Here is a 26,805-nt window from a genome sequence, read left to right as displayed (position 1 = left end):
CAGAGTAGATAAGGAGAAAGGGATTAAGAACAAGAGGGTATAGATTTAAAGTGACTTGAGGAAGGAGCAAATGTGATGTGGGAAAAATACTTCCTCACACAGCAAGTGGTTGGGGTTGAAACATGCAGCCTAGAAGTGTGGAGGAGGCAGGTTCAATCGAAGCAATCAAGATGGTATTTGATGAATATACGAATAGAAGCAATGTGCTGGGGTACAAGGGGAAAAAACAGGGGAATGACAAGAAGCCATGATGCTCATTTGGAGTGCTGGTGCAGACACGTTGGGCCGAATGGCTTCCTTCTGCACCGTAACAATTCTGTAATTTATGGAAACCTTATAAGTCTCCAATTTGGCTTCTATCACCTTCCTTTGCTTTGGCATCCAATCGCTTTATGGAAACTTTTTTCTCACATCACGATTGCTTTCTTTTGCAAATCAGATAAAAATAGTGTTGCAACATAGGATAGTGCATCCAATGGGTCTAACAATCACATTGTGGAATAATAGAACGTGAGTTTCCACACACAATTTCCCAGATGGGAAATTTTTGATCTGAAATTAGCTATCAAGGTGGTCTTACTTTGCACTGCTGCTATTGCACTTTGTCATTAAATTTTAAACCCCATTTCCAAGCTTTCTACATTTTAAAATGTTCATTTTGCAGAGGTTGCCCAATGCATTAAATAATAATCTCTCTTACTGGACTGAAATGACTTGTACTCCATCCAGCAATCCATTTATTTGGTACTTCTCTTTTTAATATTAACCTTTTGATTTCTATCAATCTGTTTGTTCATCTATATTTTATTTTCAGTTCTGAAGGAGGAGACCAAACAAAACATTGGCTGGAATTTTATGAGCATGCCCATCCAAGGTTTGTAAGATCAAAGTCAACACCAACAGAGAGTGCCATTCTGCAAGCCTGGCCTGCCCTGATTTCAGAGTGGGCTTGCTGGTAAAATCAGGGTCATTGACTTCTTGCTCTTTCCACTTGACTAGACTGCTGTGAGGTTTCATAATTTGCATTACTACTCATCTTATGATTGAAAGCAGAGTTTATATATCACATAATACATTTGATATGTACCAAGGTGTTTTATGCAATAAATTACTTTTGAGTGCAGCATCTATTAATTGGACAAATACAGCATTGCTTCTGCTGTTGTAAAAGCCCCCAAAAGACAATGATAGGAACGGATGGTTAATCCAGATGTTTGCAGCATTTATTAAGACAGACATTTTGTCCCCAGGTCCAGAATTTCACTATTCTTTGAATAGTGCTATGGAATCTGCAGCATTCACGTGAAACTGGACAAGAACACAGGTTAACATCTCAAAGTTGGGCATTCCTAATAAGACACCACCTCTGTACAAAATTTTTGTTTAAAGATAATTAATTAGTGTCACAAGTAGGCTTACATTAACACTGCAATCCCCCAGTCGCCACACTCTGCCACCTGTTCGGGTACACTGAGGGAGAATTTAGCGTAGCCAACGCACCTAACCAGCACGTCTTTCAGACGGATGAAACCGGAGCACCCAGAGGAAATCCACGCAGACACGGGGAAGAACGTGCAAATTCCAATACAGATAGTGACTCAAGCTCGGAATCGAACCTGGATCCCTAGCACTGTGAGGCAACAGTGCTAACCACTGTGCCACCCTTGTGTCAATCTAGTTGGTGTTCTCAAGAGAGCAGTTGAACAACCTTCTGACTCAGAAGCCAGAATACCATCAGCTAAGCAATTCTGACAAGTAACATGGGTCCAACAGACACTAATTTTTCTCCACAGCAATAGAAGGATCATCAAGCAGACAGCATCCCTGGAATACTTGTTGATTTTGTAGTGGCACATTTCAGATTAATGCCATGTGCACCAAGTGCTCCTCAGCCTCAATCAGTTTCCCAGCTAATGTCAAGATACAGGACATGGTGAGATACTGGGAGAAAGGAGAAGAATATAAGCACTGATGTTAAAAAGATTCAATGGTTCAGGTGTTGTGGAGATTATGCTTTTGTCTCAGTTTGGGCAATCCACCTTTCTCCTGATATAATCTTCACTGGTTCAGTATCCATTTGTGTCTGATTACACCTGTTTAAAGTTTATTTATTAGTGTCACAAGCAGGCTTACATTAACTCTGCAGTGAAGTTACTGTGAAAATCCCCTAGTCGCCCTCCAACACCTGTTTGGGTACACTGAGGGAGAAACTCTCACAGACACAGGGAGAATGTGCAAACTCCACATAGACAGTGAACCAAGCCCAGAATCAAACCCAGGTCCCTGGAGGTGTGAGGCAGCAGTGCTAACCACTGTGCCACCGTGTCGTGTTAATGCAATTGTGAAACTGGTGTCAGATCATTCAGGATGCTACCAGATGAAACTCTGGCAACAATTGAAAACTGCTGATAGTGAGGAAAGGCGGTTACTTGTGCAGGAGGAATGAACTGTTCACACAGGGACAAGAACAGAAATTGTATTTGCGTGATGCTCAAGATAAAAGCATTGTGTTGCTTCCTGTAACTTTCTGATCCTCCCACACTCTACATCTGTATGTCTGTCATTGTCACCATATGGCTGACTTCTCCACAGTTACTCCTTCTGCAACACATGCCATCCCTCCATTTCTCATGCTTGTTCCTTTCCTGTGTCATCGGCTGTATCTCAATTAATCATTTCACACTGACTTCACGTTCAGCATCATCCCATCTTTGGTCAGTGTATCACTCCTCATGTGCAGTCCACTTGCGGTGAACAATTCACAATGTCAGTTGGTTACTTCTTTTTCCATTCATCTCACCTGAAGAGTGCAGGTTGAACCTGCCCCAAAATCCAAAATAAGAGTAATGTCCAGGATTGGCCAAGAGAATAACCAGCTGACAGAAAGCACAATTATGCATCAAGGTTATTGCCAAAACATGAATATTCGCTAAGCTTTACAAAGTCAGGAGACAACAAGGGTGAGCAAAAAGAAAAATTAAGATCGATAAAACCTCCCTCACTATTTCCCCTATAGCATAGGAAAAAAGGTGAGACAGAACAAAAATGTTGTGATCTCAGACTGCACTCTTGGTTTATGAAACTTGAGCAGCATTTTTGTTTACTCGTAATCAAATTCCAATTAGACTGGATTTTTTAACATTAATTCAACATAATGCAAAGCAAATCTAAACACCACTTCCCCCCTTTCAAAGCCACATTCTGCCATTATGAAACTTGCTATTTGACTGGGGCGGCACGGTGGCACAGTGGTTAGCATTGCTAGCTCACAGTTCCAGAGACCCTGCTTCGATTCCGACCTTGGGTGACTGTGCGTGTCGAGTTTGCAAGTAAAAATTGGATTGAGAAAGACAAAAGTCTCTAACAACAATTAAAAGCTGAAGGAACGAGACATCACACTTTTAAAGTTATCAGTGAGAGAATTTGTTTGGCTGCAATTAAAGATTAATACAATTTTAAAAATGATACTCAAGACTAAAACAGAACAGCCTCACTTTCTGTGTGAAGGAACTTGTCACTGCTCAATGCGTGTCTGCGTGGGTTCCCTCCGAGTGTTTTGGTTTCCTCCTACACTCCAAAGATGTACAGATTAAGAGGCAATTTAGCACAGCCAATCCACCTAATGTCTCAAGATGTATAGGTTAGATGGATTAGCCATGGTAAATGTGTGGGGTTAAAAGATTAGGGTGAGGGAGAGGGCCCGAGTAAGATAATGCGTCAGAGAGTCAATGCAGACTCAGTGGGCCGAATGGCCTCTTCTGCACTGTTAATCAATAATTCTATCAAAGCTAAACCCAATTTACATGTGCAAAACTAATGAGGTGTAAAGCCAATGAGATTGTCGATAATTGTAATGGGAAAAACTCTTGGGGTTTCCTCAAAATTCTTCCACGGTGATGGACCACAACACCCTACCTTAAATGCCATAAGCAGCACAGGTATGAGGAGAAACAAGACAGAATTTTCTTCCCACTGAGCAATGGAGGCTGGATCATTGAAAATTTTCAAGGTTGAATTCAGACAAACAAGTCAAGAGTTATGGAGAGGCAGACAAGAAATTGGAACTGTCATAATTAGATCAGTTATGATCTTATTGAATGGTGGATCAAGCTTGAGGGAGCAAATGGCCTAGTCCTGCTCCCCTTCTATATATTCTTATGTAGATGACTGAAGGAATGGTAAAAACTTTTAGAAGATTTAATGAGTGTTGTAGAGAGGTGGAGGAGCTTAAGGGTAGACTGAGGCTCTGATCTAAAAGTTTTATTAGTGTCACAAGTAGGCTTACATCATCACTGCAATTATTGTGAAAATCCCCTAGTTGCCACACTCTGGCGCTTGTGAGGGTACATTGAGGGAGAATTTAGCATGGCCAATGCACCTAACCAGCATGTCTCACGGACTGTGGGAGGAAACTGGAATACCCGGAGGAAGCCTACACAGACACAGAATATGCGAACTCTACACAGACAGTGACCCAAGCCGGGAATTGAACCTGGATTCCTGACACTGAGGCAGCAGTGCTGACTGCTATGCCACCCTGGCTGAATAAGAGTGTTGAGAGGTCTAAAGAGCACGATTGCTAACTGGAGCTGGAGGGGTTTCCAGAGGTAGGATGGAGCAAGAACATGCAAAGATGTGTTCAATGAGGGAATGTTCTGAATTCCTTTCTTTAGGGTGCAGGATGCTGTGAGCTTGAGCAGGAAATAAACTGCAGAGGTCAAATCTGAAGATAATGAAAACATGAATAATGTTTTCAAGTAAGGATGAAGCAAGTACAAAAGGTAAGTGGTGTGGTCATCAAAGTAGGTAGTCTCGAATGATGTAGGATATGAATATGGGGTTTGAAGTTCATTTCAAGGTCTGACAAGACATTGCAGTTGTGAAGCAATAGCTCTGTCTACTGATAGCCGCTGAAACCATGTCAGGATATAAAAATGATTACAATAACAACATTGAAATGGAAAGGAAGCGAGAGGGCAAATGATATTGAACAAGCATGCAAGAGTGCACGTGTGCAACAAGGGTGGCCTTGTGTCAAATAATGAGGCACAATTGAAAGAAAGGTTGTGAAATAAATGGAAATCACTGGGTACTCGTCACTGGCTTAATAATTTTTGGTACCTGTAAGAAAATCTGTTATTTCACTGTACTGCTAGAAGCGCTTACAACTAAACAAGTCAATTTCATACAAAAAGGTTCTTCATTAATTTGACTGTATTCACCCATGTCTAGATACACCCATCTATTCAAAAATGAGAAAAACAAACACAAGTCACACCATCCTCAATAATATATGTATTTTAAATCAAACACAATTAAATAGGTATGATTTTAGATTAAGTACATGAATACTTATGCATCCGAAAACATAGAAATGGTACATAGTACCAAAAACCTACACACAGCCTGTTTGTTTGTTTCTGTGATAATACTCAATCTCAATACAATTAGGTAGCATCTGATTAAATAGCTCCATTTATCAGATATCAGCCAGTAATGAGTGATTTTCCAAAATTTTACAAAAAAAACAGATTGCGTTTCTTCCCCCATTCTGCTGATATTTTTCAAACGAAAATCCTGAAGGTATCTTCTATAGACAATAAAACAGACTGCAACAAACCAATGGAGTGGCATTTAGAACACAGCAAAGCTCTATTATAATAGTCACTTCAAATGTTCTCAAACCATACACCCAGAACCCAGATCTAAAGAGCATTTTTGCAATCCTTAGATTTTGCATCTTGATGCAGCAACTTCATGAGAAAAGAAAACCTTCATATAATATCCCGACTGGTATTAAAGGTGTTGAAACACGTGCGCAACTGGGGGCTGGCGATCCTGGAATGCATAGTCTTCTTCATACAAACAACGGAGTAATATCATATTGTGTAAAGTACAGTGTGGCTTCATGGCTGTGTTAACAGAAAGGAGGCGACCTCTGCTGGACGTGGAGTGAAGCTGCTTGAATAGGAGGGTACAGGAACCAAGTCTTCTTCCTTTTAGTCATAGCTATAATTAGGACAAAGAAAACACACACAACAATCAACCTGAAAGTTTCAAAAAGCTAAGTTACCCTCAGAGAACAAAGGAAAAAAACAACTGATATCTGTCATTGTAACTTGTGATCTAACACATACAGGATAGGAAGCAGCAGCTGTTGAGTGCTATGAGTGCTTTTTTTTAAATCTAATCCATCCGATCTTATCCCTCTAACAAGCCGTGTCGTCAACTTTTACTGCACGTCAAATCAAGTGATAAAGGACTATAAAACAGATGGCAACAAACCAGTGGAGTGCCATTTAGAATCAGCAAGCCTAAATTTTAAGTTTTAAAGTTTATTTTATGAGTCTCACAAGTAGGCTTACATTAACACTGCAATGAAGTTACTGTGAAAATCCTGTAGTCACCTCCGGCACCTAATGGAGAATTTAGCATGACCTAGCCAGCACTTCTTTCAGACTGTGGGACGAAACTGGAGCACCTGGAGGAAACCCCACACAGACACAGGGAGAATGTGCAGATTCCACACAGACAGTCACCCAATTGAACTGAACCCGGCTCCCTGGCACTGTGAGGCAGCAGTACTAACCACTGTATTGTATTGTGTAACCACTATTGTAAAGCCCATTTCAAATGTTCTCCAACCATAACACCCAGAACAAAAAAAGGTCACTTCCTTAAACTGTTTTCTCTCCCTTCCTCTATCCATCAGCCTGCAAAGTGCTCCAAAACACGTACCTATAGAAATACAAGCAGTTGCTACTCTATCCACTATATATGGTGCAAATATTACTGAAGCTAAACCATTCTGTATTTTGAGTCTTTTCTGCATTTCTAGCTCTCCTTAAATGTGATAATAATGCTCTGGCCCTTCACCATAACTGTTATACCCACTGATTCAGTCACATGATACAATACAATCCCAATCTTTTAAGAAAGCTGTGGTAGATAACAACACAGTACTGCAATAAAAAAAATCATTTACACCAGATATTAGGGCTGCATCATGATCCCCGCACCCCAGGGAGCTCTTATGACTGCTCAAGCTTCACTCTTTCAGTTTAAAGGAGTCACACGAAATTCTTGAGATGTACTGCAGTCTCTGAACTCACGCTGTTCGTGTTTGCATAGCTGTTACAAAAGCAGGTGTTGCATTTAATAGCTGAAGTGCAGTGTTAAAACAACAGCTGCATGAAGAATCTTAGCCCACTGTGATCAGTGTGCACTGAAAGCCCATTTCTGCCTGTTTCCTGCTTCTATTATTTCACTCAGTTTATGGGATGAAGCTATAACAGACAATACATACTTTATTCAGCGATTTGTACACAGTTAAAACAAAACCACAAACTGTACAACGCAATAGTATCATAATATCAAATACAAAATTTACAATCACATGAATTAGGAACTGGAGTAGGCCATTCAGCCCCTTGTACATTGGGCAATGTGGGATGAAATTAAAATAGAGTGAAAATAAATCACTCTTAAAGTATGGTTTACTGTTTGTTTGCTGAAGAAACTTCATTAAAAACAAAGAACAGTACAGCACATGAACAGGCCCTTCAGCCCACCTAGCCTGTGCTGACTCATTACAGCTTTCTAAACTAAAGACCTTTTGCCTTATTCCGGTCCATATCCCTCTATTCCCTGCCTATTCATGTATATGTCAAGATGCCTCTGAAATGTTGCTATTGTATCTGCTTCTATTGCTTCCTCTGGCAGTGCATTCCAAGCACTTACCACCCTCTGTATAAAAAACTTGCCTCTCACATCGCCTTTAAAATTTCCCCTTTTTACTTTTAACTCATGTCCCCTAGTAATTGACTTTCTACCCTGGAAAAAAGACTGACTCTCCATTCTAAAGATTCGCATTCTAATCAGTATTCTGTAAACTGTCTGTGCTTTATATGCTCTGTCTGAGGCCAGAACTCTCCATTCACCTGACGAAGAGGGAATCCCCTCGCAAGCTTATGAGTTTACTATCAAATAAATCGGTTGGACTAAAACCTGGTGTTGTCAGACTTTTTACTGTGTTCTCCACTCTATCCATGCCTCTCATAATTTTGTAAACTTCAAATCAGATCACTGCTCAGCCTCCAACGTTCAGCTGAAACCAAACCAAGTTTGTCCAATCTCTCCTCATAGTTAATATCCTCCAAACCAGGAACATTCTGGTAATCTTTTCTATATCCTCTCTAAAGCCTCTACATCCTTCTGGTAGTATAGCAACCAGAACTGTCTGCAATATTCCAAATGTGGCTTAACTAAAAATTCTATAAAGCTGCAACACAACTTGCCAATTTTTACACTCTATGCCCCAACTGATGAAGGCAAGTATGCCATATGCCTTCTCGACCACCTTATCCACCTGTATTACCACTTCCAGGGAACTGTGGACCTGAACGCCTATATTCCTCTAAGTTAATGCTTCTAAGGGTTCTACCATTTACTGTATACTTCCCTCCTGCATTAGACCTTTCAAAATGCATCACCCTGCTCTTGTCCGGATTAAATTCATCTGCCATTTCTCTGCCCAAATCTCCAACCTACCTATATCCTGGCGCTTCCTCTGGCAATCCTCCCTATTATCTGCAGCTCCCTCAATCTTTTGTGTTGTCTGCAAACTTACGAAATCAGACCACCTACATTCTCCTCCAAATCATTTACATATACTATGGAAGACAGCAGTCTCAACACTGATCCTGAGAAACACCACTGGTCACAGATCACCAGTCAGAAAAACATTCTTCCACTGTTACGTTCTGTCTTCTATGACCCAACCAGTTCTGTACCCCTCTTACCAGCTCATCGTAGATCCCATATCACTTCACCTTTTGTATCAGCCTGCCATGAGGGACCTTGTCAAAAGCCTTGCTATAGCCCACATTGACAACATCCACCGCCCTGCCCTTATCAATCACCTTTGTCACTCCCTCAAAAAACTCAACCAAGTTTGAGAGATACAACCTCCCCCACATAAAACCATGCTGCCTGTCACTAATAAGTCCATAATTTTCCAAATGAGAGTAAATCCTGTCCTTAAGAATCCTCTCCGATGATTTCCCTACCATTGACACAAGGCTCACCAGCCTGTAATTTCCAGGATTATTCCTGTTTCCTTTCTTAAACAAAGGGACAACATTAATATAGTACATTAATATAGACACACTGTAATATGGTGACAGCTTAATTCGTCTGACAGAGTGTCAGCTGTTAGGAATGAACTGATTAATGCACTAAATCTTGCCACAAATTATATGGGTGGGAAAAATTATTCCATTGAGATACCTGATATATATTTAGCTTTTCAAAAATTTAAAGCAAATGTTTTCTAGTTTGGTTGAGATATTGAGATCATTGATCTTACATATTAATGATTCATTTCTTTACGGAATGCTAGCCAATAATTTTATAAGTAGGTCCTATAAAACAAAACTCCCTTGCAATAAAACACATCAAGAGAATTTGAGTGGCCAAAGACAGCTGCTGGACAAATGTTTCTCTCTCAGCTTGATCTTCAATTTGTCTCTAACTGAATGGAGACAAGATGAAAATGATGCTCCAGTCCCATTCAGATTTCCTCCATCACTTCTTTCTCCAGTATCCCCTGTTAAAGTGCATTCTAATAGTGCTGTGGCATGGTTTGTAAATTGACCATCTCAAAATAGCACTGCCTTCATTTTTGCTTTTGCAGTTACTGAACATTGCTCAGTCTTTTTTTAAAAAGCAAATGCTATGCTCCTTATCACTACTCCCCACTCCCCGCCCCCCCACCCCCCCAGTCCCCCTCTGCTCGCAATCTCTGACTCTTCCCTTCCAAGACTGTTCTCTCCATTATTGGAGACAGGCCATCCACCAGTATCCACTGCCTCCCACAGCACCTTCACTACACTTCCTTTAATCTTGCTTCCTGTTGCGACTCTATTCCATTCTCCCCATTTCGCCATCTGTTCTGATGATGCCACCTTCAACATCAGTGCTACCTGTATATCAGAATGATAATAACATAGGCCATTTGGTCCACTGTGTCTGTGCTTGGTCTTGAAAGGAGCAATTTCACCTAGTTTCACTCCCCTGCTTCTCCCTGTAGCCCCTGCACAGTCTTCCTTTCCAAATAATTCAATTTCCTCTTGAATGTCTCGATCGCACTCAGCCATGCATTCCAGCTCACCCGCTGTGTGAAAAGGTTTTTCTCACATCACCTTTGCTACTTTAAATCTGTACCCTCTCGGTCTTGATCATTCCCACTAATGGAAACACTTTTTTCCTTCATCCACCTCATGATAGGTCTATCAAATCTTCTCTCAACCCGCTCTTCCAGAAAAACAGTCCCAACTTCTCCAGTCTAACCAATTAACTCAAGTTCCTCATCCCTGGAGCCATTCTTCAGAATTTTTTTCTGTACTCGCTTCCTAAAGTGCGATCGAGACATTCAAGAGGAAATTGAATTATTTGGAAAGGAAGACTGTGCAGGGGCTACAGGGAGAAGGACACAATAGTCCAGTTGAGGCCAAACTCTGACTACAAAAGCAAATGAGGTATGTTACGTTTGTGTAGAAAAATGCTCCTATTAAGATAACCTAGAATGCCTTTTGCTTTAATCTGTCCTGCTGCCTTCAAATGATTCATGTACATATACACCCAGGTCCCTTTCTTATGGCCTCTCTATATTCTTCTGACCAAAATGAATCACTTCACAGCTTCTCTGCATTTCATCTGCCATTTTCCACCTATTTCCCTAACATGTCTACACTCTTCTGAACTTCTACACTAACCTCACAATTCACAATACTCCCAAGTTTCACACCATCTACAAATTTTGCGATTGGGCAAAGGTTGTTCGTATCAGGAAGAGCAGGAATTCTAACACCAACCTTTGAGGAACTGCATGATAAACCTTCCTCCAGTCCAAAAAACACACATTAATTATCACTACTGTCTCCAGTCACTCAGCCCATTTTGCTTTCTTCTCTCCTCTAAAGTGGGGATTCCCCTTCAATGTGGTTAACCAGGCTCTTAACTTTGTTCATGCCACTTCCCATACTTCAGCTCAGAGCCCTTACCTCATTCACAGCAATGACAGTGTTCCTCATCCTCCATCCTGAAGTTTCCAAATTCAATAGACCATCTTCTGCTATTCTCACCACTTTGAGTGACGCCATCACCAACGTGCGTTCCTCTCGACTCCCTTTTCAGCCTTGCATTCGGACTGCTCCCTCCAGGACACCCTCGTCCATTCCTCAAACCAGCCCCAACATTTCCTTCCCATGCAAGCACAGAAGATGTAACACCTTTTGGCTCCTTTCCATCTACAGTCTAGGGCCCCAAGTGGGTAACACAGCGACTTATTTGTACTGCTTTCAATTTAGCAGATTGTCTTCACTGCTGTCTATGCAGTCTCTTTTACAATGGGGAGACCCAAATGCAGATTGGGTGACTGCTTTCGGGGACATCTCCGTTCGGTCCATAAGCATAACACTGATCTTACTGTTGCCTGTCATTTTAATTCTCTATCCCCCTCCTACTTTGACCCCACTGTCCTCAGTTTTCTACACAGTTCCAGTGAAGTTCAATGGAAGCTCCATCGAAAGCCTCTTTCAATTAGGCGCTTCACAACTTTCCAGACTCAACATTGAATTCAACAACTTCAGATCACCTCCTCCACCATTTTTCAGATGATAGCTGTTGGTGATGATTTTGCCATTCCCATTCATTTCTCTGCTGGACCCTACTTTGTTTTACATGTCCCATTGGCATATCCTCCTGCTTTTCACCATCTTTCATAGAATCCCTGCAGTACAGAAGGAAGCCATTCAGCTTATCGAGTCTGTAGCGACCACAATCCCTATTCCTGTAACCCCACACATTTACCCAGCTTATCCACTGACACTAGGATCAATTTAGCATGGCCAATCAACCTAACCCACACATCTTTGGAGTGTGGGAAGAAACCAGAGCACCCCAGAGGAAACTCTCACAGACATGGGGAGAAAGTGCAAACTCCACACAGACAGTGACCTGAGCCGGGATTTGAACCTGGGCCCCTGGTGCTGACCACTGTTCCATCGTGCTGCCTATTGCTATTTTTATTCTCCTGCCTTCCACCCATCACAGATCTTCCCTTTTGCTCTTCTATCCTCCTCCCTCTAAACACGTTCAAGATGTGTCATGTCATCAAGTTGGTCCAGCTTTGACTAAAGGTCACCGACCTGAAACATTAACTGTTTCTCACTCAACAGTCGGAGCCTGACTTGTTGGGTATTTCAAGCATTTTCAATTTGTATTCCAGATTTTCAGCATCTGCAGTAATTTACTTCTGTAGTAGAGCTTAACCATAGCAGTAGATTAAAGGAAGAGGCTTGTAACATTGCCAAGACAAGTAAGCCTGAAGGTCGGGAGAGATTTAGAAACCAGCAAAGGATGGCTATAAAAGTGATAGAGAGAAAAGATAGATAAGAGCGACAAATATAAAATAGAGATTGTCGGAACTTCTAGAAGTATGTAAATAGAATGAGTAGTAAAAATAAATGTACATTCTTTAGCAGTTAGGGCAGGGAAAAATCAGGATGTTCTCACTCATGGGGAACTACAGGGCACAACCTAAAAAAAGGAAGAATTTCTCTTCTCTGATGGTCATTTGTCTTTGGAATTCTCTTCCACAGACAGTGGAGGATACTGGGTCACTGAAAATATTCAAGGCCCAGTTGGACACATATTTGATAGAAAGGAAATCAAGAGTTATGGGCAGTAGGAAAGTGGAGTTAAGACCACAATCAGATCAGCCAGCATCTTACTGAATGGCAAATGCAGGCTTGATGGGCCAAATAACTGACTCCTGCTCCTATTTCTTAAGATCTTACGAATAGGGCAACGTCAATGATGTTACACAAATAACTTTTAACTTATGTAGCAGAACACAGAGAACCAGAAATGGTGGGGAACGAAGCATCCGATGCGAGTCAGGAACTTAAAAGTAATTAATGCTAGTAAGGAAATTAATGGGATTGAAAGGTGAAAAAATTCTTTGGATCTGATGGCCTACATCAAAAGAGGTGGCTGCAGATATAGGGAACGCATTGCTTGGAATCTTCCAAAATTCCCTAGATTCTGGAGCAATTCCAGTGGTTTGGAAGATAGTACATGCAACAGTACTGTTCAAAAATGCAGAAAGGAGAAACAGAAAACAGGACGGCACAGTGGTTAGCACTGCTGCCTCTCAGCACCAGCAACCCGGGTTCAATTCCGATCTCAGGCGACCGTCCGTGTGCACTTTCTCCCCGTATCTGCAGGGCTTCCTCCCATAGTCCAAAGATGCGTGGGTTAGGTTGGTTGGCCATGCTAAATTGACCATAGTGTCAGGGGATTATATGCTGGGTAAATATGTGGGGTTACAGGAATAGGGCCTGGGTGGGATTGTGGTTGGTGCAGACTTGATGGGCCGAATGGCCTCCTTCTGCACTATAGCAATTCTATGATTCTAGAACTATAGGTCAGGTGGCCTGACATCTGTCGCTGCGAAAATGCTAGAATCCACCATAAAGAAAGAAAGTGGTAACAGAGTACTTCAAAAATCATATGGTTGGCAAAGTCAATGGTTTTAGGACAGGGAAATAGTATGACACAAATTTATTGCCTTTTTTTGAGGATAACTAACAAGGTAGATGAAGGGGAAACCAGTGGGTGTCATGTATTTAATTTTCAAAAGGCATCTGATTAAGTGCTAAAGGAAAGGTCAGTACCTCCATGCATCCTAACTTGAATAAAGGATTATTACTGAACAAAAAAATTGAGAATGGAAATAAATGGGTCATTTTCAGTTTGGTTGGTTTTTACGAGTGGGCTGCTGTAAGAAGCAATGCTAGGATATCAGCTAAAATATATCTAAGTTTTCTGACAGCACAAAGCTAAATACAAAAGCACCCAAGCGGCACTGCGGATCAACCCACAGCATGTGGACTGCAGTGTTTGAAGAAAGCAGCTCACCACTACCTTCTCAAGAGCAACTAGGGATGGGCAATAAATGCTGTAAGAAGTCTCACAATACCAGGTTGAAGTCCAACAGGTTTATTTGATAGCAAAAGCCACTAGCTTTTGGACCGCTGCTCCTTTGTCAGGTCAGTGGGAGTTTTGTCACAAACAGAGCATATAAAGACACAAACTCAATTTACAGAATAATGATTGGAATGCAAAAAAACTATTTTTTTTAAAAACGGTAAGGAACTATTAAACATTGGTGTTGATTGGGATTTTGAATGACCTTCCGCACGAGAATCTGGAATCCTATGTACATAGTCTTAACCAAGACAGAATATATTTGCCATGAAGGGGTGTGCAACAGAGTTTCATTAGATTGATTCATGAGAGCAAAGAAAAAATTAGTAGAATTGGCCTATGCTCTCTGGAGTTCAGAAGAATGAGAGACAATCTCATTGAATATAAAGGATTCAGAGAAGTCTTACCTTTATGCCTTTATTAGCACCATTAGTCTTTAACACTCCCATTATTTGTGTCCACGACATCTTTGTCAATCTCTCCTGAACTCCCACCTATCTCTGACTACTTATGTTCTGCTCCACCTTCTCCACTGCTCTCTCCAACTATATAATCCAACACATTCCTGCCCCTCTTCAGTTCTGAATAAGAATCTACATTAACTTGGTTTCTCTCCCAACAGAAGTTGCCAGGCCTGCTGAGTCTTTCCAGAATTTTCTGTTTTGATTTAAGATTCAGAAAAGACTTGATATGGTAAATGCAGAGAGTCTGATTCCCTCCCTCACCATCAGCCACTTAGGGTTGGGATGAACAGAAGTTTCTTTATTCAGAGTTGCAAATTTTTGCTATTTTCTACCCAGAACTCTTGAGGATATTCAGTCATTGAATATATTCAAGGCAGACTAATAGGTTTTTTTATGGACTCTAAAGAAATCGTGGGATAAGGATTGGACAAGAAAGTGCAGTTGAGGTTGAAGATTAGCCAAGATCCTAATGAATGGGAAAGCAGGCTTGAGGGCCTTGGGGGTCCTCTTTTGCTCCTACTTATTATTTAATCTCTCCTGCATGCCACCATTTCTCCTCTTCCCCTTCTTGCCTGCCTCTCTACTTATTTAAGAACCTTTTGTTACATTCCTAATATTGACCAGTTCCCATGAAAAGTCACCAGCCTGAGCTTACCGGGAACGGGTGACAGAGGGCATCATGTGCAAAGCCAGAAAGAGTGCAAAAGCAAGAAGGAAAATGAGATACAGAGAAAGAACAAGGTAGAGAGAGATTAAAGAAAAATACTGCAGATGTTGGAATCTGAAACAAAAACAGAAAATGCTGAAAAACCTCAGCAGATCTGGCAGTATCTGTACAGAGACAGAAAAGAGAGTTAATGTTTCGAGTCCATATGACTCTTCTCCAGAAGAGAAAGGTTGCAGGAGGAGTGACCTGCAAATGGAGAAATGTACAGTACTCAGTGATGGAGCCAGTCCATCACTGCCATGTAGCTTCCATTATATTGTCTGCTTAAAATTCACCAACCATTTAATGCTTGCTATTTTCAATTTCCTTACGCTCTTGACAGGTGAAAAATTAAGCACTTACCTGAGACACATAAGTGTTTTCTTTACATTCTGGTCCACTGTGAACAACACAACATGTTATTGCAGAAGTTCTTAGTAGTAATATTGTTAAAGATGCAGTGTGTTAACAGCACTAGCTCATTACCTTTGTGGGCTTTGCAATGAGTGGCTCACTTTGTGCTTGTTGGATGACATCATTGACAATCATTTTGGCTATTTTCCATGCCATCTCTTCCTGGGCCTAAAACAGAAACAACTTCACTGCCCTGCATTGCTGAATGACTAGAAAAACTATATTGTACAGAATAACTCAACTATTTCTCTAGTTTACACAAAAAAAAACTTGAAAATCTCAGTAGGTCTGACAGACAGCAGGGGCAGCACGGTGGCACAGTGGTTAGCATTGCTGCCTCACAGCGCCAGAGATCCGGGTCACTGTCTGTGTGGAGTTTGCATGTTCTCCCCATGTCTGCATGGGTTTCCCCAGTGCTCCACTTTCCTCCCACAGTCTGAAAGATGTGCTGGTTAGGTGCATTGACTCGAACAGGCACCAGAGTGTGGCGACTAGGGGAATTTCACAGTAACTTCATTGCAGTGTTAATGTAAGCCTTACATATGACAAATGTACTTTAATTTTTTAGCCTCTGTGGGAAGAAAGTAGAGCCAACGTTTTGAGTCTGGATGACCCTTCACCAGCTCTGACAAAGGGTCAGCCAGCCTCGAAAGGTTGGCTCTATTCTCTCTGCACAGATGCTGTCAGACCTACTGAGATTTTCCCCACATATTCTGTTTTTATTTCAGATTCCAGCATCCGCAACATTTTGCCTTTATTTTTCTAGTTTCTTCCCTTGCACCTAACATGCCCTGTGACGTGGTCCCTGTATGTCCATCTCCATCTGAAACACTGGAATTAGCTGATATTGCCATTGCTATTCAATAGTTCCTTGTATGGTCAAATTTGATTTTTAGAAAATATATATATGCATGGGACATTCATAGGAAAATCACTTTTCAGCTACTGACTCACAGCTGGGAACAGGAGAAAAATAAAGCAGCAACTGGGTGTAACCTTCATTTAAAAAGTCAGAATCCAATACAAGAACATCATTGCAGTTAGGTGATGTCTTTCATTTTCAAAATCAGGTGAAAGAGGGGAGGGCACTCCAAACAGTAAAAGGGAAACAGTGCAGAGTACAGAATGGAGAGGCGGGTTTTTCGAACGGTGGAAAAGACATAGGCCTGATGTTGAATATGAACAGCAGACGGAGATCAATGCTCATGTTGTGTGATAATCATGGATGTAAATAAATGTGGTGCGGGTTATTTCTGACATGGTTCATAAAAGCTCAGGAAATACCAATCGCGTTTGAAAATGATCTCAGTTTGCTCTCGCTGGAGACTGGGATTAATTAAATTCGTGCTGCAAGTGGGGCATTAATGAAAAGAAAAACATATTTAATCGATCCCTACCGAACTCATTGAAAAACGAAAAAGTTGCAGCAAGGGCAACGCAGATCACATTGGTTTGCCTGTCATGTTTGCTGGGTTAATGGGTTAGCTTGTCTGACCATGCAGTCAACGTAAATGCTGCAGCACAAGCTCTTGCATGCGGTCACTTACGTGCCTGATCACTGCAACTCATTGCAAAGCAGCCAGCATAATTAACGACCGCAAGCACCCTGGACATTCTCTCTTCCACCTTCTTCCGTCGGGAAAAGATACAAAAGTCTGAGGTCACGTACCAACCGACTCAAGAATAGCTTCTTCCCTGCTGCCGTCAGACTTTTGAATGGACCTACCTCGCATTAAGTTGACCTTTCTCTACACCCTAGCTATGACTGTAACATTCTGTGCTCTCTCGTTTCCTTATGAATGGAATGCTTTGTCTGTGTAGCATGCATGAAACAATACTTTTCACTTATGTTAATATATGTGATAATAATAAATCAAATCAAAAGCAAACTATTATGCGTAATATATAATTTAAATTAAAGGAGATGTACGAGGCAAGTTTTGTTTTCACACAGAGGGTGGGGGTGCCTTGAATTCGCTGACAGGGAGATAGTGGACGCAGATACAATACTGACTTTTAAGGGGCGTCTTAAGAAATACCTGAATAGGATGGGAATAGAGGGATATGGTCTCTGGAAGGGTAGGGGGTATTAGTTCAGATGGGCAGCATGGTTGGGGCAGGCTTGGGAGGCTGAAGGGCCTGTTTCTATGCTGTAATTTTCTTTGTTCTATCATTCAGCAGCAGTCAATAATTCATCCTCACATTACATGTGATAAGCACTAAATGATTTTCATCACCTCTCACTATTTTTGATTCCAAGTCTGCACTCGTGGAACTGGAAGATTTTTCTTGCTTTTAAAATGGATAAGAAAATCAGGGAAAAGTACAAACGTCACGTCCATGTCAGCGTATTATCAGTACAATTATATTACCATCAATGAAAATCGCTTGGTGTTTACCACATGCTCTGGCGCGAGATGAATTATTGACTGCTGCTGGATGATAGAACAAAGAAAATTATAGCAAGGGAACAGGCCATTCGGCCCTCCAAGCCCGTCCCGACCATGCTACCCATCTGAATTAAAACCCCTGACCCTTTCGGGGACCATATCCCTCTATTCCCATCCTATTCAGGTATTTGTCAAGGTGTCCCTTAAAAGTCATATCATTACTGCTTCCACTACCTCCCCCGGCAGCGAGTTCAAGGCATCCACCACCCTCTGTGTAAAAAAAACTTGCCTCGTATATCTTTAAATTAAATCATATATTACACACAATATAATTGAGGCCAAAATGTTATCTGATTTAAAAAAAATTAGATATTGCTCTTGGGGCTAAAGGGTTTGAGGGATATTGGGGGGGGGAGAAGCCGGCGGCGGCGGGTATCAGGATATTGAATTCGATGGGATCAAAATGAATGGCAGAGCAGGACTAAAGGACTGAATGGCCTCTTCCTGCTTCTGGTTTCTGTGTTTCTAATATATTTATCTATGTACATCATGTCAGGAATAAAGAGGAGACTGCAATTTCAAAATTAGCCACTGGATCTGGAGAAAGCAATAATCTCGTGGTACTTTATCATCATCAGTCCAGAGCTGAGAGTAACTTTGCAGATTTACAAAGGTTTCAGAGTAGCGATGGGCCCATTTAAACATTTTTTAAAAAAATAATGGTCTCAATACATACCTCATCTGTGCTCCCCTGTACCCATTTCTTCATAGCCTGTGAAAACATGGAACCTGTTTGACAATAATATAAAAATAGGTTAACCAATGTAGAGCACGACTTGAGCCAAATCCCCTTCTTTATATTGTCTCCACAACACAGCCCTCAGTTTTCCTCCTGTTAAGTTGACAGTCAGCATTTTAAAACAATGTGAGGCTTTTGTTTTCCATTCAGTGCAGTTGCAGATGCCAGTGACTGTTACACAGATTGCTAATTGCAATGATCCAGTGGGTGAGCCTTTAATCCCCACCAGCTCTGTCAAGCGAAAGCAACAATTCAAGGGAAAGCACTGGGGGGAAGAGGAAGAATAAAAAAAGAGGCAATTTTGGCTGCCGTTAGAGGCTGTGATCGTTAACAAAGTTCACATTTCTATGTCTCCATTTGTTCATTTCTTTCTGTTCTCCTTGCACAACACTTAGAAAAGGTTATTCATCAGGCTGTGGTGTCTGTGATTTGCTACACATAGCACATTGCCAGACTGCAGATATTCGCAAGGTTTCCTTAAATCAGATCTGAAGAATACCATAATAACTTACATTTATATGGTGCCTTTAATGTAGTGAAACGTCCCAAGGCATGTCACTGGGGTGTAATTCAGACAAAAACGGACACCGAGTCAATGACTGAAAAATTGCTCGAACATTTCTCAAATAAAAACAACTCGGGCAAACACCTACCTTTCGATTTTTTCACATCTGGCTCTGGTTCAGACTCTCTTATAAACTGGCCAAGCTCATTTATCTTCCCAAATGTCATTCTCCTATCAAATAAATCAAGAACAATTCTGACACAGTCGACATAAACTTGTTAAACACAATGTAGCGCTCCCCATTTAATTTTCATGTTATTTGTGTTGCAAAACTCTACATGACGCACAGCACTCTAATAGTACTGGGAGCCCCTTTAAGGTAATGAGTCAATCTTAGTGCAAACTAAAAACTAAATACATGTGAGAACCACACGCTCTTTGGTATTGCTGAACGGAAAGCTAAATCACCCTACTTAAGAGGTGTTCCGAACCAAAAAAAGGCAATTTAATTAAATTAACTTATGTTTTTTGTAAATACAAGTGCATCTAACTAAATTCAGATACAAGCATTCATTTATAGCTAAAGGTGTGAATGCACTGGAAGAGATGCAGAGAAGATTCACCAGGATACTGCCTGGATTGGAACATTTAAGCTATAAAGAGAGGTTGGATAGGTTTGGGTTGTTTTCTCTGGAGCGGAGAAGACTGAGGGCGATCTGATTGAGGTGCTCAAGATTATAAGGGGCATGGACCAGGTGGACAGGGAGCAGCTGTTCCCCTTAGTTGAAAGGTCAGTTACGAGGGGACACAAGTTAAAAGTGAGGGGTGGGAGGTTTAGGAGGGACTTAAGGAAAAGCTTTTTTTATCCAGAGGGTGGTGAGGGTCTGGAATGCCTGGGAAGGAGGCGGTGGGATGCCTCACAATCTTCAAAAAGGTACCCAGATGAGTATTTGGCACGCCATAACACTCAAGGCTATGACCAAGTGCTGGCAAGTGGGATTAAGTGGGCAAGTCAGGCCCTTCCACATGTCGGTACAGACTCAGTGGGCTGAAGGGTCTTTTCTGCACTGTCGTATTCTGATGATTCTGTTTGCAACAGATCTTAATGAGCCCAAGAACTTTTCTGTTCGTCACTTCCAGCACTATGATCCACTTGATCAAAAGCTTAAAACATGAGTTATTGTTAACTGGTAAATTTTTAAACATTTATTTATGGATTGTGGGTGTGTTATTGGCGAGGCCAGTATTTATTGCCTACCCCTAATCGTCCCCGAGAAGATGGTGGTGAGCTGCCTTCTAAATTGCAGCAGTCCCTGTGTTGTAGGAAAACCCAGAGCTCTGCTAGGAAGGCAGTTGCAGGATTTTGAACCAGCAGTAGTGAAGCAATGGCAATACAGTTCTAAGTCAGGATGCTGAGAGATTTGGATGGGAACTTCTAGGAGGTGGTGTTCCCACACATCTGCTGCTCTTGTCCTTCAAGCTGTTCGAGGACACAGGCTTGGAAGGTTCTGCCAAGGGAGCCTTGGCGAGTGGATCACTCACCTGATGAAGGGGCAATGCTCCAAAAGCTTGTGCTACCAAATAAACCTGTTGGACTTTAAACTTGGTGTTGTGAGACTTCCTACTTGGTGAATGGAATGACTTTGCAGATTAGGGTGTCAATTTTAAAAAAGTCTGAGTAACTGGGCGATAATTTGGAAAAATAGTTTTGCATTCAAGTTAAGAGGAACTTATAAAAAAAAGACTGCACAGCCAGCCTTGACGTAACGTACTTAATGGTTTAGCGATTTAAAAAATGACCTGTCAGTTTCAGTGTATTTTTAACCGGTGTCTTCCCTGGTCGTCTGTTACAAAGACATCTGTTATGACAGACAGAGAAAAGATCTACTGGTTCATCAAGCCTTTTCCACACAAATGGGATGCCTTGTGCATTATAATACATATACTCCCCCACCCCCGCTACCACCTGCACCATGCATCCTCCTGGGAGGCGTAAGGGGGAAAAAAAACAAGTCTATTAGGGAAATATATCCTGGAAAATTTCTCTGCATAATCAAAAGTCATCCATGTGACAGTTTTGGCCTCATTGTACACAACAGCTTTTCTACCATGCCCTATTTTGAACTTAACAAGTATTCAGCGACAAGATGATGACAGCACGAGTTGCTCAGTTTAAGTATTTCCAGCAGTTGTCGTGACTCACCCTGCAAAAGTCCTGTGATATAAAGATTCTGGTTCTAGACTTGCAGCATCAACTACTATTGCTTCATCAAAGTTTTTCAGGATTTTTACTGTGGCCTTTCTGACACCATGCTATTTAAGAGAAAAAAGGAGATCATCTTCAATGTTGACGCAAAAACAAAATTATACCACTTGACACTCTGGTCAGGGTGGCGCAAGGGAAGTTGGTAAGAAGTCTCTCAACACCAGGTTAAAGTCCAACAGGTTTATTTGGTGTCATGAGCTTTTGAACCACTGCTCAGTCATCAGGTGAATGACGAGTAGCGCTCTGAAAGCTCGTGACTCCAAATAAATCTTTTCATTTTTGTTGGACTTTAATCTAGTATTGAGAGAATTCTTACTGTGCCCACCTCAGTCCAATGCCGGCATCTCCACGTAAAAGGAAATTGTATAATTGTAGGGTGATTACACAGGAGGCAGTTCAGCTCATCGAGCTTGTGCTGGTTCTCTACAAGAATAATTCAGCTAGTCCCATTCCTCTATAGCCCTGCAAATATTTTCCCTCCCAGTAGTCATCCAATTCTCTCAAAAGCCACAGCTGAATTTGCCTTCAACAGTTTTTCAGGCAGAGTATTCCAGATATCAGCACCAGTGTTTCTTCATGTGGTCTTTGGTTCAGATGCCATTGGTGTCCTGTAGTTCTCAATCTCTCCACTAATGGAAACAGTTTTGCTCTATCTATTTTGTCTGGACCCTCAAAATTTTTGGCACCTCACTCAAATTTCCTCACAACCTTCCCTTTTGTCAGAAAAACAAATCTATCAGTTCCAACCTGTCCACGTAACTGAAATCCCTCATCCCTGGAGCCATTTTCATAAATCTTTGCTGTCCCCTTTCAGGTGTCTTCACATCCTTCCTGAAGTGTGGTTCCCAGAATTGGGGCAGAATAAACCAGCTGAGGCTGAACTGGTGGTTTTTAAAGGCTCACCATAATTTCATTGCTTTTGTACTCTATGCCACTATTTATATAGTCCAGGATCCTATGTGCCTTTAAACCCATTTAACTTGCCTCGCCACCTTCAATGATTTGTGCGTATACACTCTGTCCCTGGACTCCCTTCAGAATTAGGCCTTTTAATTTATATTTTTTTCATGGCTTTTCCTTCCAAAATGTGCCAATATCCTGCATTAAATTTCATCCATCACGTCAGCCCATCCCGCCAGCCAATCTGTGCCTTGAGGTTTAACACTATATCGTCAATTTGATGACCTCACTTGTCCCGAAATCTTAAAATCCCACTCAAGGTCAACGGACCTTCCCAATGTCTGACCCTCACCCACTCCAATTCATGTGGTGGGCAGGGCGGTGAAATTCCAGGCTGCAAGTTCACTACACTTGCAAGATTTGTGCCATCTATAATTAAATTACAGCAGATAGTGAATGTCTGAAGTTGTACAAGGAACGTAAAACTACACACATGGTGTAATTCCTATTTTACCAATATCCAGTTAAATTGCAATATTTTCTGTTTTGTCCCATTTATTGATCCTCAGCTGCGTGGCAGTATAAACCTTGGCATTTACCTTTTGGTAATGACTTGTTTTTGTGCTGTAAATAGTATGTAATGCACCCAGTAACGGTAGGGTAGGAACATGTAGAACTCAGCCAGATCATTCAGATCTGGCTGAGTTCTATACGGGCAGGGGGGAGAGATACGATACAGCTTATTAACATTCATCTTGTTGAATTCTAGAGCACAGCTTTCTCCTCCCATTAACAGCACCAATATAGATTAAACAGTCTTTCATGTCATTTGCTGTTCATGTGACCTTCTGTCCAAATTGGTTCTTGTATTTGGCATCGTAACAGCCAGAACTTTTCAACAGTAATTTATAAGATGTGGGGCACTTCGAGATATCTGTAGGCGTGATAATAAACGGCTTAAATGAAAGGCTTTAAATTTTAAGCAATATGCCACAGCTCTATCACCTTTATCAACTCGCCCGCCATGGAATTGGCAAGGGCAAAGGCCAGACAATGGAAATCTCCACTAACCTTGGGTGCAAAGTCTCACCCAAGCAAGGCCGTAAAAATCCCATCCGTAAAATTATTTTTTTTAAATACCCAAGTAAACTCAAAATATTTCACTCCTGTGGTCCGTACAGACTCAATGGGCTGAACGACCTCCTTCTGTACTGTAGGGAAGGGATTCTCTGACTAACACTATATTCTGCAAACTCTCTTTTCCTTCTCCCCTATATACTCTATGCATGGTACGCTTTGTTTGTACAGCATGCAAGAAACAATTTTCTTTACTGTATGCCAACACGTGACAATAATACATCTAATCAAATCAAGCAAAGTATGAAGTTTAAGGTATTTTACCAATTGAAATACAAAATTAATGCACATTTGGTGTACATTGTACAAAATGCTCTTAAGACAAAAGGTTTTCCATACCTGTGCTACGCTAGCATCAGAGCTGCCTGTGCTGGGTTCATGTTCATGAGGGCTATTTGGTCCTTGGCCAAGAAGGGGAGTATAGGCTCCTGTAAATTCATCATTTCGCACTGAATGGATGAGATCATTCAAGTATTTGTAGTACAAATTACTAGACAAGAAACCAGGTAAGTAAACCTGAAAAGATACAAAAGGACAGGCTATTTATAATTAGGGTGAAGAAAATAATATCAATATTTAGCAGTTTTGAGCACTGTTTTATGGGTTTTCTCTGTTCTACAAGTCAGACAGTCAGCTAATCAAATTTATGCTTCACTCCAATCTGTCCCATCACTGTTCAGTGCGCTAGTCATAACCATTTTCTGCTTATAGCTCATTAGGTGTCCAACTTGCGTCAAACTCTCAGTTCAGGGTACTGAACAGCTGAGATAACAAATGTACCAGCACGAGATTAAAGCCTTCTTAATACAATCATTCTCAGAGTGTGGGAAAAACTAGCATTTACTGCCCATGCCTAATTGCTCTCAAGAATGTTGCCACAAGTCACCTTCTTGACATGAATGACTTGATTGGACATTTTAGAGTCAACCACATTGCTGAGAGTTTGTAATCACATACAGGCCCGGCAGGGCAAGATTATCAGACTTTGCCTCCTTAACAGACATCAGTCAACCAAATGGTTTTTTATGGCAGTTTGGAAGATTCATTTTCACCATTATTGATATTAACTTTGTTTTTTCAGATTTAATCAAATAACTTAATTTAAATTCCAGCTGTCGTGGTGGGATTGTAACTTGGGTCTCCCATCTATTAGTCCTGATCTCCAGATTACTGGCACGGTTACATAACACTATGCCACAGTATCCAATGAAATCCAACAACTTGTTACGAGAAAGATCTTACATATAGTTGGGAAATACTGTTTATCTTGTATACACGAGTTAAATATTTAACATGGAAAACTGAATACGAGAAGTATGCAGGAAGTGCAATCAAAATTCACGTTTGTGTTCAAGGCTTTCCTTAGAAAATATTTTCAAAATTTGCTCCAAAAAAAAAGTGCAAACTGGGCCCATTACCCATGTTAAATAATTTAGGAACAATCTGGGTGATCATTCAAGTTGAATTTGAAATGTGGATTTAAATATTCAGGAAGGTTTGTAAAGCAAACTCACTTTTTCCATTGTTGTCCAGGCTTGCCTTAGTGGAGTGGTGAAACAGTCAGGGAGTGGTCCTCCTTCTCTGCAGATATTTGACTCTATTTCTAATCGGACAGAATCATCAAATCCTAAAGGGTGTGTAGCTTGCAAAGAGAAGTACCTATAAACATAAATACAGCAATTGAACAAGTGGTACTACAGGTCTGTCTTGCACATCTACTCAATATAACAACATGGTAGAACCATCCAGTGCAAAATTTAACCATGCGAACCCTACAAAAATACCATAGGATGGAGGTGCTGGGGAACATTTGCTTAGGTGAGCCTCCATTGATTTCAAAATAAGAAGTCTCACAACACCAAGTTAAAGTCCAACAGGTTTATTTAGTAGCACGAGTTATCGGAGCACTGCTCCTTCATCAGGTGAGTGGGGCAAGCGCTCTGAAAGCTTGTGCTACCAAATAAAACTGTTGCTCTTTAACCTGGTGTTGAGAGACTTCTTACTGTGTCCACCCCAGTCCAATGCTGGCATCTCCACATCATGACTTCAAAATGTCAACAGAAAGCTTATTTGTAAATTCTATGGCTAGCTCAGGGGCAATAAAAAAAAACCGGCTTTCAACATGTTTATCATTTATCGACACAAGACTTGAAAACAAAAAAGGAAAAGTCAAAAGTTGAGTCAAGCCTTCTGATCCGTAAAACGGTTTCCTCTGTTCTCCACCCAACAGCATAGCACAATGGCATTAGCACAATGTTTCCTTTCACTAAATAGAAGTCACACATTCCACTGGTTAGCACCAGGGACCCGGGTTCGATTCCCGGCTTGAGGCACACTCTAAGGAGCCTGCACATTCTCTCTGTGTCTGCATGGGTTTCTTCTGGGTGCTCTGGTTTCCTCCCACAATCCAAAAGGTGTGTGGGGTAGGTGGATTGGCCATGCTAAATTGACCCTAGTGTCAGGAGGGCTAGCTACGGTAAGTGCATGGGATTATGGGGATAGGGCCTGGGTGGGATTGTGGTCTGTGCAGAACTGATGGGCCAAATGGCCTCCTCCTGCACTGTAGGATTCTATGATTCATGCACATCCCAAAGTCTCTTAGCATATTTGAAGTTATAGCTTTAGCTTAAGAATGTTGATTTACAAAGCTATATTACAATTCTCAATTGTCGTGGCTCACGCACCAAGTTTGCTTATTTGTTTTTCTGAACTTACTTATCATACAAGATCATGGCATCATTCTGTGCTTCTTGACCATCGTACTGCCCACTTTTAGCGGCCAGCTGAGCTTGGAAGTTGTCTGCAGCCAACCAAAACTGCAGGATATTTACAGCTTCTTCTTTCTCCATGTACTAGAAAGAAAATAAGGAATAAGAGTGTAAATGCATTCTAAACCAAACCCTACAGTTTAGATAGCATCTGTTCACAACCAAATGATGACCTAATGTGTGATTCTTAGTTTTTTAAAATTTATTTGTGTCATAAGTAGTTTTACATTAACACTACAATAAAGTAATTGTGAAAATCCCCTAGTTGCCACACTCTCGCGCCTGTTCAGGTACACTGTGGGAGAATTTAGCATAGCCAATACATCAACAAGCATGTCTTTCGGACTGTGGGAGGAAGCTGGAGCACGCGGTGGAAACCCATGCTGACATGGGGAGAACATGCA

At 41.3% G+C, this 26,805-nt stretch overlaps 1 protein-coding gene across 4 annotated transcripts in view; it reads right to left on the bottom strand.

Moving 5' to 3' along the window:
• Positions 1-5,195: 5,195 nt before the first annotated feature.
• akap10 (A kinase (PRKA) anchor protein 10) overlaps positions 5,196-26,805 on the bottom strand; it is a 95,224-nt gene continuing 73,614 nt past the window's right edge. Inside the window, exons 8-17 of one of the 4 annotated variants that reach the window (XR_013889295.1) lie at positions 26,349-26,485; positions 25,148-25,292; positions 23,973-24,149; positions 21,534-21,643; positions 19,479-19,561; positions 18,763-18,815; positions 15,709-15,804; positions 15,586-15,622; positions 11,064-11,791; positions 5,196-6,009 (exon numbers count right to left, since the gene is read on the bottom strand). Coding sequence is in view for 3 of the 4 variants with exons in the window: in XM_080210866.1 (XP_080066992.1) it covers positions 15,608-15,622; positions 15,709-15,804; positions 18,763-18,815; positions 19,479-19,561; positions 21,534-21,643; positions 23,973-24,149; positions 25,148-25,292; positions 26,349-26,485 (816 nt within the window). In the remaining variant the exon portion in view is untranslated. The remainder of the gene's footprint in view (positions 6,010-11,063; positions 11,792-15,585; positions 15,623-15,708; positions 15,805-18,762; positions 18,816-19,478; positions 19,562-21,533; positions 21,644-23,972; positions 24,150-25,147; positions 25,293-26,348; positions 26,486-26,805) is intronic. The other 3 variants (XM_080210866.1, XM_080210863.1, XM_080210864.1) reach the window with 3 other exon arrangements.

This window comes from Carcharhinus amblyrhynchos, chromosome 23 (genome assembly GCF_965287045.1).
Source record: "Carcharhinus amblyrhynchos chromosome 23, sCarAmb.v2.hapA, whole genome shotgun sequence".
Taxonomy (NCBI): domain Eukaryota; kingdom Metazoa; phylum Chordata; class Chondrichthyes; order Carcharhiniformes; family Carcharhinidae; genus Carcharhinus; species Carcharhinus amblyrhynchos.
The sequence above is the reverse complement of the archived record's forward strand: the minus strand, read 5'-3'. Positions and strand labels throughout refer to the sequence as shown.